Source organism: Lathyrus oleraceus, chromosome 1 (genome assembly GCF_024323335.1).
Source record: "Lathyrus oleraceus cultivar Zhongwan6 chromosome 1, CAAS_Psat_ZW6_1.0, whole genome shotgun sequence".
Taxonomy (NCBI): Eukaryota; Viridiplantae; Streptophyta; class Magnoliopsida; order Fabales; family Fabaceae; genus Lathyrus; species Lathyrus oleraceus.
Window position 1 is genome coordinate 438004784 of NC_066579.1, and position 16127 is coordinate 438020910.

General features: G+C 39.9%; 1 protein-coding gene across 1 annotated transcript; it reads right to left on the minus strand.

Annotated features, from left to right (window-relative positions):
* Positions 1 to 12163: 12163 nt before the first annotated feature.
* LOC127080882 (ervatamin-B) lies at positions 12164 to 14078 on the minus strand. The gene is made up of 4 exons (XM_051021176.1): positions 13515 to 14078; positions 13208 to 13437; positions 12993 to 13130; positions 12164 to 12622 (listed from the first exon to the last, which is right to left on the minus strand). The coding sequence occupies exons 1-4, from the start codon at positions 14053 to 14055 to the stop codon at positions 12395 to 12397; spliced, it is 1137 nt and encodes a 378-aa protein (XP_050877133.1). The 5' UTR covers positions 14056 to 14078; the 3' UTR covers positions 12164 to 12394.
* Between the last annotated feature and the right edge of the window lie 2049 nt (positions 14079 to 16127).

Below are 16127 nucleotides of genomic sequence, written 5' to 3' on the forward strand. Positions count from 1 at the left end.
AAACATAATCATACATGACTACTCGCCGTCGTGGGTAAGCCCTAACCACCACATATCAAAATATACCTATAAAGGCCTCTGAGTCCTTAATCCTTTTAGGAGGAACACACACACCTGTACTTTTTGACCAGTACACATAAGTTTCCACATGGAGGACAAATGTGAGCTTTCTCCCACCATAAAATCAGGGTACATTAATGGAAGAGAATCCTGGTTAAAATGAAGAAGTTCACTAGCAAGATCTAAGAAAGTAGTATCCAAATTCAGCCTGATAAGATTACTCTTGGAAAAATTTACCCTGGGACTTGAGGCAAGTTCAAAACATCGGAGAATAGCTTTAATGGCCCAAATATTATCAATGGTCGCATCTGCCAGAATAGTAGTGTCATATGCAGATTAAAGATAAGATCAATTAAATTAGAGGACTTTATTATGAGACCATATAACAACTATAAATCCATTGTTCAAGACAATAACACCTTAAGCCCGTCGGACAGCTGTTGAAGGTATATTTCGTGTCGGGTTTTTGTTATCGTATCCACAGGGATTGTAAGATATCACCGCCGTTCGATGGTTGTATTAATCTTAGCTCAATGTAACAATAGGGTTTTGGTTTTAATCAAGTTATCTTGCATAAAAAGTAATAAATTATGGTAAAAGTTTTGGTTTGAATAAATGAGAAATATTGCCAAAGTTAGGTTTCAATGATCACTTTGCATGTATTTGCTCGGTCAACAATCTTATAAACTCCTTTAGATGATAAATCATTTCACAAAGTCCTCTCAATATGTTTCTCTCGAACACACATTGTGAGTTTTGCCATTTTGATCCATTGTTTCTCTCGAACACAATCTATCAAAATGACAACTTTTTGGTTCAACCTTATGGTGAACAAAATCATTCATTACTATCTCTAGCTAACAAACAAGTTTGGATGAAAACCTAGGTCAAGAGTCGGTAAACATCTCTCGATCATAAACCAACACAAAGAGTTTTAAATAGAAACAAAGTTTTCATCATATATTTACCATTAAAGAGTTTACATATGAGGATCCTTACATTTACACACAAAGCTAGTAATCACCTACATCTAACCTTGACAAATGGATGACTTAGCTACTCATTTTCATGGTAGCTTGGTCGGCAAGTAAGGAAAGAAGGTTGATCAACATCCAAGTCGGATAATCGAAGTTGGATGGGAATCCACCTTCTTTTTGTAGAAGATGGTTCTAAGATGAAGAGAAATGAAAATTAGGGCATAAAAGATCCCCTAGAACAATGCTGTAAAATATCTCTCCAAAGTACAAAAGTGGAAAAAGTTGGTAAAAATGAGGTATGGTGCTCAAAAGTGGCACCTGCTACTTATAGACCTCTGCTAGGCTGTCATGCTCGCTAGGCGAGCAGAATGGCTCGCCTAGCGAGGGTCTAAAATGGGCACATAAGGCACCTGCGCCCAGAGAAATAGGGTCTGCTGAACTGTCATGTTCGCCTAGCGAACATACCTTCGCCTAGCGAAGGACACGCTTCAACCTTCGCCCCAGCGAGGTTGAGAGGTTTTGCTACTGGAATACTCGCTGGGGACTCGCTAGAGCTTCGCCTAGCGAGTGAGTGCTGGCTGCGCTTTTCACCAAAACAGAATGAACTCGCTACCACCTTCGCTGTCAGCTCGCCTGGCGAATTTATTGACAATTTACTGGAGCTTTTCGCTTGGCGCTCGCCTAGCGAACCAGTGCTTCGCCACAGCCCTCGCCTAGCGAGCAGGCTGATGAATGCTTGTTTGCTTTGGTTCCTTTGCCAACTTTCTTGTGTCTTCAATTTCAATTATTTCATGCCTTCTTTCTGCACAATAACACACAAATCAAAGGCACCAAGCTTGTTTATCAATGTAATGCATTTCATCAAAAACCAAGGTGATTTTGACAATTTTAGCAGGGAAATAGAGTGAAAGATGCCCACATATGATAGCTCAAGTAAGCACTTTTGGGCATCTAACAACAGCAAAAGGAAAAGGAAATGGGTTATGAGGTCACTTTGCTTTAACCCCCTCTGGATACGTATTTCTTGGCTCGAGCAACCATTTACCCAGACCAAAAGATTATTAGAGAAACCTCAAGCATGAACTCAACCCTTCCATTTTTCATTAAAATCGAACATAGAAATCATATAATATAGAAAAACCTAACTCACTGAATCATAGACTTTTTTAAATTCCACTTTAAAAGTCAAGAAATATTTTTTTCTCTTCATGTCTAGGCCCACTAACTCATTCAGAACAATCACCTCATCAACTAGAAGTCTACTTTTGAGGAAGATCAAATGATTAGGAGATATAAGCTTATCTATCACACTAGAAAGCCAACCAACCAAAACCTTAGTTAGGAACTTATAGAGAATCCTACTAGGAAAATAGGTCTGAAGTCTCCCATACGATAGGGAGAATTAACCTCCGGGATTAAGGTCACAAAATAAGAGGAAAAACTATGGGGAAGAGAAGCAAACTAATGAAACTGATCAAACATACTTACAACTTTATCCCTCAAAAGGGGGAGAGTCCTTTTAAAAAAGGAAAAAATGAACCCATCAAGGCCCAAACCCTTATTCCCATTGCACAAAGCATCTGTCTGATCAATCTCCCATTGCACAAAGCATCTGTCTGATCAATCGCCTAGCGAACCAGTGCTTCGCCACAGCCCTCGCCTAGCGAGCAGGCTGATGAATGCTTGTTTGCTTTGGTTCCTTTGCCAACTTTCTTGTGTCTTCAATTTCAATTATTTCATGCCTTCTTTCTGCACAATAACACACAAATCAAAGGCACCAAGCTTGTTTATCAATGTAATGCATTTCATCAAAAACCAAGGTGATTTTGACAATTTTAGCAGGGAAATAGAGTGAAAGATGCCCACATATGATAGCTCAAATAAGCACTTTTGGGCATCTAACAACTCTCCCCAACTAGATTCTTGCTTGTCCTCAAGCAAAGTATGCCTCTTGAAGGACAAGAGGATTTGCTTTAAGAAAATGGTTTCTCCGAAGTTGGATAAACGGCTCAAACACAAGCGAAATCAGCAAATACAAGTTTCCAACGGTTTGAATAAAATAATACACAAGAACTAAAACTTAAATAGCAATGCAAAATATTTATCTATCTACAACAGTACTATTCTGAATGAATCATCCTATCTCTCATCTTCGAATAAGGAATGAAGATTTTACGCGTTTGCAACCGCGGGATTAATCTCACTCTCTAACAAACAATGAAGAAATCAAATAGATTCATACAATGTCTAACAATTATAAATGGTACTGTGGAAGCATAAAGATCACTAAGGGCTTTTCGGTTGAAGCTTGGTTAGGTTAACAAACAAGGGTCATTTCTAAGGCCATTGAAACGAAAGTGCCGATGCAAAAGAGACATTCACAGTATTATTCACACTACTCGACTTTGTTTCATTTGTTTCTTATTTGAAACCTTCACAACACATATTCCACAACTCAATTTTTATTTTTCACTATTTTTCTTCCAAGCAAGCATTCATTTTCATTCTTTCTATTTTTGTTCTTTTCTATCACATCAAATATACAAAACAGATGTTTTTTTTTTCTTCTATATTTTCTATACATATATGTACAACCTGTCATGCAGCGCTCGCTGCTGCCTCGCCTAGCGAGCAGCTAGCGAACCTGCTCGCTACTGGCTCGCCTAGCGAGATGCTAGCGAGCATGACAGCAAGTGCTTTTTTCAAATGCAGCACTTGCAAGTTCATCCAGAACAGTTTTATCACAAGGTAACCCAACACAACACAACACAAAAACAGTAAATACTTACAATGTTGGGGTGCCTCCCAACAAGCGCTTGTTTAACGTCGGCTAAGCTCGACGGTGCGATGCTCACAGAGGAGCATCGAGCGGTAGAGCACAGCTCTCGCGATCCACATGACCGCCGAGATAAATTTTCAATCGTTGGCCATTCACTGTCCAACTATCTTTCTAGTCTATGTCTTCAATGACAATAGCCCCATATTCCTTTACTTCTTTCACCCGAAATGGCCCCGACCATTTTGATTTCAACTTCCCGGGAAACAATTTCAACCGGGAGTTGAACAATAGGACCAATTGTCCGGGCACAAATTCTTTGTTACGGAGCTTCTTGTCGTGATACTTCTTTGCCTTTTCCTTGTACAACCAACTTGAGTGGTATGCGGCATTGCGCATCTCCTCCAACTCCAGTAGTTGCATTTTTCTTTTGTTACCGGCCAACTCATGTTCAAAATTTAAAAACTTTAGGGCCCACAAGGCCTTGTGCTCCAATTCAACCGGTAAATGGCAAGTTTTACCAAATACCAATTGAAAGGGAGTTAGGCCAATTGGAGCTTTAAAGGCCGTACGGTAGGCCCATAATGCTTCGTCCAATTTTTGGGACCACTCCTTTTTTGAATTAGACACGGTTTTTTCGAGGATTCTCTTAATCTCTCGATTAGAGACCTCAGCTTGCCCGTTAGCCTGAGGGTGATACGGAGTTGTCACCCTATGCGATACACCGTAATGTTTTAAAATAGTTTCCAAAGGTGCATTACAAAAGTGTGACCCTCCGTCACTTATCAACACTCGGGGGGTTCCGAAACGGGAGAATATGTTTTTCTTCAAAAATTTTATCACCGTTTTGGCATCCGCCCGAGGTGAGGCAATCGCCTCAACCCACTTAGAGACATAATCGACAGCGACAAGCATGTACTCATTCCCATAAGAGGGTGGGAAAGGTCCTACAAAATCTATGCCCCAACAATCAAATACTTCCACTTCTTGGATATTTTGGAGAGGCATCTCATCTCTCTTACCTATCCCACCGCTTCTTTGGCAACTGTCACAACTTTGCGCATGGGTATGTGCGTCTTTGAAAATAGTTGGCCAATAAAATCCCGATTGAAGAATTTTAGTGGCCGTTCTAACCCCATTATAATGTCCGCCATAAGGCGAGTTGTGACAATGCCAAAGGATGCTCTGGGCTTCATCACCAGTTACGCATCTCCTTAATAGGTTATCACTACCCAACTTAAACAAGTATGGGTCATCCCAAACATAATACTTCGCATCCGAAAGGAACTTCCTTTTTTGGTTCGAAGTTAGGTCGGCAGGCACAAAACCACTAGCCTTGTGGTTCGCAAAGTCTGCAAACCATGGCCTAACTTGAACCTTAAACAGTTTTTCATCAGGAAATTCTTCCCGGATTTCTTTTTCAGACGCGGTAACCTCCACGTTCACTAATCGGGATAAATGATCCGCTACCAAGTTTTCCGACCCCTTCTTGTCTTTGATTTCCACATCGAATTCTTGTAACAAGAGGATCCAACGGATGAGCCTTTGCTTCGAATCCGGTTTGGTTAGCAGATATTTAATCGCCGCGTGGTCGGTATACACAACGACTTTAGACCCTATAAGATAAGACCTAAACTTTTCTAGCGCATACACTATTGCAAGTAGTTCTTTTTCCGTTGTGGCATAATTTATTTGAGCCTCGTTAAGAACCTTACTCGCATAATGTATCGCATGGAAAGTTTTGTCTTTTCTTTGGCCAAGTACCGCTCCAACAGCATAGTCACTCGCGTCACACATTAGTTCAAAATTTTCATTCCAATCGGGAGCGACTATTATTGGAGCGGTAACCAATTTTTCTTTTAAAACCTCAAAAGCTTGCAAACAATCTTCGGTGAAGAGAAATACCTGGTCCTTGGCGAGCAAATTGCTCAAAGGCTTAGCCACCTTTGAGAAGTCCTTGATAAAGCGCCGGTAGAACCCCGCGTGCCCCAAAAAGCTACGGATGCCCTTCACATTCACCGGAGGGGGTAATTTTTCAATTACTTCAACCTTAGCTCTATCCACTTCAAGCCCCCTTCTAGAGACTTTGTGGCCTAGCACGATCCCCTCGGTCACCATGAAGTGACACTTCTCCCAATTAAGCACCAAATTGGTCTTCACACACCTTTCCAACACCGTTTTCAAATTCGCCAAGCATAGACTAAAGGTCCCACCGAATACCGAGAAGTCATCCATGAAGACTTCCATTGTTTTCTCTATCAGGTCGGCAAAAATGGCTTGGACACATCGTTGGAAGGTCGCCGGTGCATTGCACAGCCCAAAGGGCATTTTTCGGTATGCGAACACTCCAAACGGACACGTGAAAGCCGTCTTCTCATGATCAACCGGGTCAACCGCAATTTGGTTATACCCGGAGTAGCCGTCCAAAAAACAATAATATTGTTGGCCCGATAGTCTTTCGAGCATTTGATCCATAAATGGGAGTGGAAAATGGTCCTTTCGAGTCGCGGTATTCAACCGCCGATAATCAATACACATTCTCCACCCCGTGGCAACTTTAGTCGGAATCAATTCGCCTTTGTCATTTCGGATTACGGTGATTCCACTCTTCTTCGGAACAACGTGCACAGGACTAACCCACGGACTATCCGAGATCGGGTAAATCATCCCCGCATCCAACAGCTTCACAACTTCCTTTTGAACAACCTCTTTCATGGTAGGATTTAAGCGGCGTTGTGGTTGAGCTACCGACTTGAAATCCTCCTCCATCAAAATCTTGTGCATACAATAGGATGGACTAATTCCTTTTAGATCGGAAAGAGTCCAACCCATAGCTTCTTGATTGGTTTTTAGCACAATGATTAGACGGGCTTCTTCTTCTTTTGTCAAAAGGTTGCTTATGATGACCGGCTTTGCCTCGGTCTCATCTAGAAACACATACTTCAAAGTCGAAGGTAACACTTTTAATTCAATTGGCGCTTTTTCGTCAATGACCTCCTTCTTCAAGTTTTCCTCCTCTACTTCCCATGGTTGTAGGTCGTCGAAACTATCAAGTTCCTTTAAGCATTCCTCAAGAGTTAGCTCTTCTTCCACAGTGAAAACCTCCAATGAGTCGTCAAGAGCTAACTCCATAGGAGATATCTCATGAATATGCTTTGAAACCTCCATAATAGCGTATTCGATCACATCGATGCGAAAGCTATCATTTCTATCTTTGGAATGCTTCATTGCCTCGAATAGATCGAATGTGACTTCCTCATTTTGAACTCGCACCTTCATTAAACCATCATCAACATCTATCATCATTCTCGCGGTCTTCATGAATGGTCGGTCCAAGATGAGCGGAGCATCATCATCTTCCTCCATATCAATAACAATAAAATCGACCGGGAAAAAGAATTTGTCGACCTTCACCAAAACATCTTGGGCTACGCCATGAGGATGGGTTGTCGATTTATCCGCCAATTGCAACGTCATTCGGATGGACTTAATCTCAATGTTTCCAAGCCTCTTGATAATTGACAAAGGTATAAGATTAATGCTCGACCCCAAGTCAATAAGTCCCTTCCCGACATACACGTCACCAATTTTAACCGGCAATGTAACTCTTCCCGGATCAACCTCTTTCTTAGGAAGCGTCCTTTGAATAATGGCACTGCAGCTCGCATCAAGGACGATGGTCTCCGGTTCCGTATACCTCCGCTTTTTGGTTAGTATGTCCTTCATGAATTTGGCATACTTAGGCATTTGTTCCAAGGCTTCGGCAAACGGAATGTTGATTTGCAACTGTTTAAAAATATCCATGAACCGGGCGTAATGCCGTTCATTCTCCCTTTTGGAAGGAGCATGAGGATAAGGAAGGTTTTGGATAGGAGTAGCGCTCACTACCTCCTTTCCCTTTGCAACTCTAGCACTTTTCCATCTAGGCTTTTTCACTACCTCCCTTATTACCTCATCACTTGTATTTTTTTCCATCTCCACACCTTTCTCTTTTTCAACTTCACCATTATTTTTATTCTTTTCAACTTCTTCCTCATCACTCCACACTCCTACTTCACCATCAACATTTTCCTCCACTATTTCCTCCTCAATTTCTTTCTCTTTCTCTCTTTGTTCACTCTCAACTCTTTTTTTATTCTCACTACCCAACTCCCTCCCACTTCTCGTCATAATCGCCTTACAATGCTCCTTAGGATTTGTTTGCGTGTTTGCCGAAAAGGAAGGACCGGTTTGTTGTTCCGCGAGTTGCTTGGCAAGTTGCCCAACTTGAGTCTCGATATTTTTTATGGCCGCGTCATTGCTCTTTTGATTGGTCATTGACATTTGCATGAATTGCGTCAATGTCTCTTCCAATTTAGAATTGACGACCGGCGGTTGTGGAGATTGATACGGATTTTGTGGAGGGTTTTGACGGCTAGAAGAACCACCTCCATAACCTTGGTTATGGTAATAGTTACTCCTAGGTTGGAACCCTTGGTTCCCTTGGAATTGTTGTTGTTGATTTTGAGGGTGCGGTTGATAAGGTTGTTGTTGTTGTTGTCTCGGTTGATAGTCCCGTTGATTGGCCATGTAGTTTACTTCGTCAAAACCGGGAGGTGGACAAAATCCGGTGTCATGTTCACCTTTACAAAGTTCACAACAAGCTATTTGTTTAGCTTTTGACGGTTCTCTTAACTCTTTGATTTGTTGCGTTAAGAGTTCAACTTGTTGTGAGATGAGCTTGTTTTGGGCAAGGATGGCATCATTCGTCCCAAGGTCAAGCACTCCCGCCTTCTTCAAAGAATTTCCACGACTTTGACTCTGCAGATCATTTAAAGCCATTCGATTGATAATGTTTGTGGCTTCTTCGGCACTTTTTGACATCAACGAGCCATCCGAGGTGGCATCCAACAACGTCTTGCAGTTTGGTTGAAGTCCATTTCTGAAGATATGGATTTGAGTCAATTCATCAAATCCATGCCCTTTACATTTCCTCAGCATGGACTTGAATCTCTCCCACGCTTCATTTAATGATTCACTGGTTCCTTGAGAAAACACCGAGATGGCCGTCTTTGATTCCATGAATCGGTTATGGGAGAAAAATCTTTCAATGAATTTCTCTTCTAACACGTTCTAGTCTGTCATTACGGCTGGTGTTTGATCTAGGTACCAATCCTTTGCTTTACCGAGCAAAGCGTGGGGAAATAATCGTCTGAACAACGGAAGCTCCTGAGCCTGATCCACTCCGGCAGCCAATGCTATCTCATAAAATTTTGTGAGAAAAGCAAATGGGTCTTCATGGTCCATTCCGGTGAATGGACTCCCATATAATAAATTCAGAGTTCCCGTTTTCATCTCAGCTTGCCTTCCTGTGTGGTTGGCAAACTGAGCGGTGTTCCTTGGACTATTGATGCATGGAGTAGAAATAGGTGGCGGTGGTGGCTCCATGTTTGGTATGAATGGTATGAATGGTGGTGGATTTGTGGTTGAAGAACTTTCTCCTTGCTCTTGGCGTTGCCTAGCCTGTTGCCTCCTACGTCTTGTTTTGCTATTAAGCCTCCTTGCGGTTCTCTCGATCTCAGGATCAAAAAGAAGTTCGTCCACAGGGATTTGCCCTCGCATAAAACGTAAGCTGCACACTAAACCAAACAAATTACAAGCACAAGTCAAAAATTCACAAGCTAAAACTTAAACAACCATTGCGATGCTCGCAATATCAATTTACAATCCCCGACAACGGCGCCATTTTGTTGAAGGTATATTTCGTGTCGGGTTTTTGTTATCGTATCCACAGGGATTGTAAGATATCACCGCCGTTCGATGGTTGTATTAATCTTAGCTCAATGTAACAATAGGGTTTTGGTTTTAATCAAGTTATCTTGCATAAAAAGTAATAAATTGCGGTAAAAGTTTTGGTTTGAATAAATGAGAAATATTGCCAAAGTTAGGTTTCAATGATCACTTTGCATGTATTTGCTCGGTCAACAATCTTATAAACTCCTTTAGATGATAAATCATTTCACAAAGTCCTCTCAATATGTTTCTCTCGAACACACATTGTGAGTTTTGCCATTTTGATCCATTGTTTCTCTCGAACACAATCTATCAAAATGATAACTTTTTGGTTCAACCTTATGGTGAACAAAATCATTCATTACTATCTCTAGCTAACAAACAAGTTTGGATGAAAACCTAGGTCAAGAGTCGGTAAACATCTCTCGATCATAAACCAACACAAAGAGTTTTAAATAGAAACAAAGTTTTCATCATATATTTACCATTAAAGAGTTTACATATGAGGATCCTTACATTTACACACAAAGCTAGTAATCACCTACATCTAACCTTGACAAATGGATGACTTAGCTACTCATTTTCATGGTAGCTTGGTCGGCAAGTAAGGAAAGAAGGTTGATCAACATCCAAGTCGGATAATCGAAGTTGGATGGGAATCCACCTTCTTTTTGTAGAAGATGGTTCTAAGATGAAGAGAAATGAAAATTAGGGCATAAAAGATCCCCTAGAACAATGCTGTAAAATATCTCTCCAAAGTACAAAAGTGGAAAAAGTTGGTAAAAATGAGGTATGGTGCTCAAAAGTGGCACCTGCTACTTATAGACCTCTGCTGGGCTGTCATGCTCGCTAGGCGAGCAGAATGGCTCGCCTAGCGAGGGTCTAAAATGGGCACATAAGGCACCTGCGCCCAGAGAAACAGGGTCTGCTGAACTGTCATGTTCGCCTAGCGAACATACCTTCGCCTAGCGAAGGACACGCTTCAACCTTCGCCCCAGCGAGGTTGAGAGGTTTTGCTACTGGAATACTCGCTGGGGACTCGCTAGAGCTTCGCCTAGCGAGTGAGTGCTGGCTGCGCTTTTCACCAAAACAGAATGAACTCGCTACCACCTTCGCTGTCAGCTCGCCTGGCGAATTTATTGACAATTTACTGGAGCTTTTCGCTTGGCGCTCGCCTAGCGAACCAGTGCTTCGCCACAGCCCTCGCCTAGCGAGCAGGCTGATGAATGCTTGTTTGCTTTGGTTCCTTTGCCAACTTTCTTGTGTCTTCAATTTCAATTATTTCATGCCTTCTTTCTGCACAATAACACACAAATCAAAGGCACCAAGCTTGTTTATCAATGTAATGCATTTCATCAAAAACCAAGGTGATTTTGACAATTTTAGCAGGGAAATAGAGTGAAAGATGCCCACATATGATAGCTCAAGTAAGCACTTTTGGGCATCTAACAACAGCAAAAGGAAAAGGAAATGGGTTATGAGGTCACTTTGCTTTAACCCCCTCTGGATACGTATTTCTTGGCTCGAGCAACCATTTACCCAGACCAAAAGATTATTAGAGAAACCTCAAGCATGAACTCAACCCTTCCATTTTTCATTAAAATCGAACATAGAAATCATATAATATAGAAAAACCTAACTCACTGAATCATAGACTTTTTTAAATTCCACTTTAAAAGTCAAGAAATATTTTTTTCTCTTCATGTCTAGGCCCACTAACTCATTCAGAACAATCACCTCATCAACTAGAAGTCTACTTTTGAGGAAGATCAAATGATTAGGAGATATAAGCTTATCTATCACACTAGAAAGCCAACCAACCAAAACCTTAGTTAGGAACTTATAGAGAATCCTACTAGGAAAATAGGTCTGAAGTCTCCCATACGATAGGGAGAATTAACCTCCGGGATTAAGGTCACAAAATAAGAGGAAAAACTATGGGGAAGAGAAGCAAACTAATGAAACTGATCAAACATACTTACAACTTTATCCCTCAAAAGGGGGAGAGTCCTTTTAAAAAAGGAAAAAATGAACCCATCAAGGCCCAAACCCTTATTCCCATTGCACAAAGCATCTGTCTGATCAATCTCCGATAGAAGGAAAGGAGTTGTGAGACTAGAACACTCCTCCTCGGAAAAAGAGGGGAAAATAACTCCATCCAATTTGGATAGGTCAATAAGTGATTCTCTATAATGGTTAGAGAAATAATTTTCCACCTCTTGACGAATCTCGAAAACCCCTTCGACCCAAGTATCTCCTACCCTAAAAGTTAAAATTATGTTTCCTTCTAGCTCTGCTCTTTATACAAACATGAAAGAATCTAGAATTTATAAACCCTCTTAAAACCACTTAGTTCTAGATCTTTGGAGAAATCGGACATCCTTGATACACAACATGATAACATAAAGATAAAATATAAAGTAATTGCAAGTTGATCTCAGATAATGTAATAAAAGTCACGGTTGTTACCATTTTAATTTTCATGATCAACACATAAAAAAAAGATAGTAAAACATGGCAAAGTGTAAACCATAGAGGAAAGTGATAAACGATTTGTTTGCTACATTAATTTATAATATGCAAAATAACAACTACTTTATTATCATGAATGCAAAATTACATCACGAATAACAATTATGAAGAGGAGAATTGATATGTTGAGAACAACATCAAGAATAACCATACAACAAACTCTAGACTCACAAACCGTAAAATTTATCTTTAACTTATTCTTCAAATTTAGATTCTTAGTTCCCTAAATTCTTTCTTATGGAGGGAAAAAGAAATTAGTAACTTAATTTTCATATACTCATTTCCTTTTGACTAATAGTCTACCCCATGCATTGATGGCACACACTCCATACTTTTTACCAGTGTTTCTTTTGATATAGATATAACCATCCTTTCCCCATTTTGTGCCCCATGAATTCTTCACGATCCAATATTCTTCGTGGTTAACAGAATCATAACCCACTACTACCACGGCGTGATTTATTTTCATAGAATCAGACGGGCAATCTTTACCTGTAAAAACTCCCTGCCAAAGAATAAATATGTTCTTCATAAAGAAATGCAAAAATACTAGAAAAATACATTTTAAATTTTTTCTCTCAATATAACGAGTATAACACTAGATTCGAACCATTCAACCATTAACCACCTAATTTTTCTGTCACATTAAAATAAGATATGAAGAAAACAACTACTCTCCCATCTTAAAGTACTCATGACATAACAAAATAATATATTTCTATTGGATAGAGTATCATCGTTAAATTCTTTAATATATATAATTTATTGGTGGTCCTTCTAAGCTTAATGGATATCTAATTTATTTCTTGAGTTGAGGTTTTTTTAGTGAGACTATATATAATAAAAAGAGATGGATAAATTATATAACTACTTACACCGTTGTAATGTTGAAATTCTTTTGTAGCATAAATAGCAACACTAAGAGGCTGCGTAGCAACTGCACACAACAATTCCTTCTCCGATTTCTTCACGGGACGATGTGAGTTAATGCTACTAGTTGGACTATTTGCAATCTACAAGTAGGTGGTTTAAATTAATATAATATATGCTTAAACTAAAAAAATATTAATAGTTGATAGAAATTAAGAACCTTGGAGGATCTGCAATCACCCTTCTTTCCAGTATAAGGATAATCCTTTTGTGTTGCAATCCCTTTGTTTCGAATTACCCAATTTAATGCTGCGACCACAATTCCTCCAGAACAACTTCCATATGGATCACAATCTAGAAGCTCTTGCTCTGAAAGGCTAATAAGCTTCCTTGTCTTTATTGCAACTATTCCTTCAATAGCGGCAACAGCTGAGAATGCCCAACAAGAACCTAATAAAATAAATCAAATTTAATTAGTCGTACATCTTATCTATAATTGAATTCATAAATATAAGAAAAAAACTTACCACAACCGCCTTGGCTCTTAATAGGAGTGACAGCACCTTTCAACCTCCAGTCCAAAGTTGAAGGTGGTTTACTACATGTTAATTCATCAACATCATCATCATCCACAATATCCATTGTGTCTGTGTTCATTGTCATGTATGTTTCTTTGAACTCCGTGAAGCTCATATCAGTAAAGTTGGTCAAACCAAGGAGGGAGCTATGAGGCGAATCTCTCTTTGCATTGGTCTCTACGATATACTTCAAATTTGAAACAAATATTTTCAATTTCCTTGCCATCTCTTCTTGATCACCGTAGACTCGTCCATGGTCTTTCTTCCATACTTTAAATAATTCTATAACACCATCTTGATTAGGAAGCTTATCAAGTTTAGGACCCAATATGGAGGTGTACTTACTCGTTGGGATCTCAAACCTTGAAGATATACTTGCGATATCTTTCTTTTTATGATCTTTATTCTTTTGAATAGCAAAGTATATACATAAGCATGCAGTGAAGACGATGAAGAAGCGAAATCGCTTTGAGGTAAAGGAAATCCTCATTTTTATTACAAGTGAGTTGAAGATAAAACTTTGTATGGAAATATATGTATTCTTTATAAGTCAATTCCACATATTTATAGAATGTAACATGAGATGTCAATATTTCCTAAATTTCTTAACCTTTTATGAATTAGTCTCATTTTATTCTTTGATGAAATGTAGTCTTTTTTTACTCATAAAATGCATAGTCTTATTTTATTCTTTGATAAAATGCAGTCTTTTTTTAATCATAAAATGCATAGTCTTATCTTATTCTTTGATAAAAAAAGTCAATGTTTCTCATTATGAAACAAATAACTAAGTAGCTTACATAATAACATCACTAATTAGTTAAACCAAATAACTAATTAATTTGGGATTGGATTATATCACAACATACCCTCTTATAATCGAAGTCGCTAAACACAACCTAATCATAATCAATCTAAACTATTACTAATTTCTTTCTCAAAATCAGGGATATGTCGATCTTCAATCCTTTGGTGAAAATATTGGTCAACTGTGCTTCCCTCGAGCAATGTCTTACTTCAAGTTCACCTTGATTTACCTTATCCCACAAGAAGTGGAATATAGTCTCAATGTGCTTACTCCTTCCATGCAGATCTGGATTCTTTGCAAGATTAATGACTGACCTGTTGTCGATTTGTAGTATCAGAGGTTTCTTTACTCCGACCTCCATCTCATCCAGCACATATCTGATCCAAATTTCTTGACAAAAAACATTATATTTTTCCATGTACTCATCCTCACATGATGATAATGCCTCCACAGGTTTCTTTCTCGAGCACCATGAGATTGGGGCACCAAATATTTGAAAGAAATAATCAGTTGTGCTTCTTCGATCTTCCTTGTCTTCAGATCAATAAATATTTGAGTTGAAAATAATCACAACTTCTTTGCTTTGAGAGTCTCGTGGAAATATGATTCTATAATTTATTAATCCTTTTAGGTATCTAAGGATTCTTCTTGCAACCTTCATGTGGAACATATTTGGTTCGTCCATGTGTCTGCTTATCAATCTGTCGCATTACGCGAAAAACCGGCGGGAAAACAGAACAACAGAGCCGCCACCGTGCGTTATTTATCCCAAAAGAGGGAAAGGAAACGCTCAGAGTAAACCTGGAAAAAGCGTGGTCTCGCGACCAAAGAGAATGGGTTCGGGAGTCGGTTATGCGAAGGGAAGGTGTTAGCACCCCTACGCATCCGTAGTACTCTACGGGATCCACGCACAATAGGAAGGGAAATGGTTGCTAAAACACTGCTCAAACACACACACTGGCTAAAGGAGACACAAGAAAACAGACTGAAACTGACTCGGCAGGATATCGCATCCTGGGCCTACTTAGTCTATCAAGCATAGACATCAGAGTCAAAGTAGTTCGGACTGGGGAAACGACACATGCTCGCTAGGATGTCGCATCCTATGCATACGTATCTCCTTTGGACGAAGGAGAATCAGAGCATTCGTAGCTCGGCTAACACGCACACAAACAAACACAGGCAAAGGCAAACGTGGAGCCTGAATGCCAATCACTGGGCTTACATCAGCATCCGAACCAAAAACGCACACAAGAAGGCAAACGCGGAGCCCGACAACCAATTGATGGAATTACGTCGGCATCCGAACCCACAACACACTCAAAAGGGCAAACATGGAGCCCGACAACCAATTGATGGAATTACGTCGGCATCCGAACCCAAAACACACAACAGCAACACGAAACAAAGACGCAGGAAGAAGAAGGGTCTCGATTGCAACTAGGGCAAGAGAAGGGGAAGGTCTCAATCGCAACGAGGGCGAGAGAAAAGAATTAGTGTTAGTTGTTAGTCAAACTCGACAAGACATCGCATCTCGTGCCTACGTATCTCATCTGGACATGAGAATCAGAGTTGCCGTAGTTCGGCTAAACTATTCCTGTTGGTTTGTGTTTTTTAAGTGGACAACGTCACTACACAATCTACCTGATGCTCGACCTTTGGAGACTTACTCACCTGTAGTAGAAGGAGTTGACGTATCCTTAAGAGGGGATAATGTTTTTTTGTGTTTTAGGAAAGCTCAAGCAAGAAAGGAA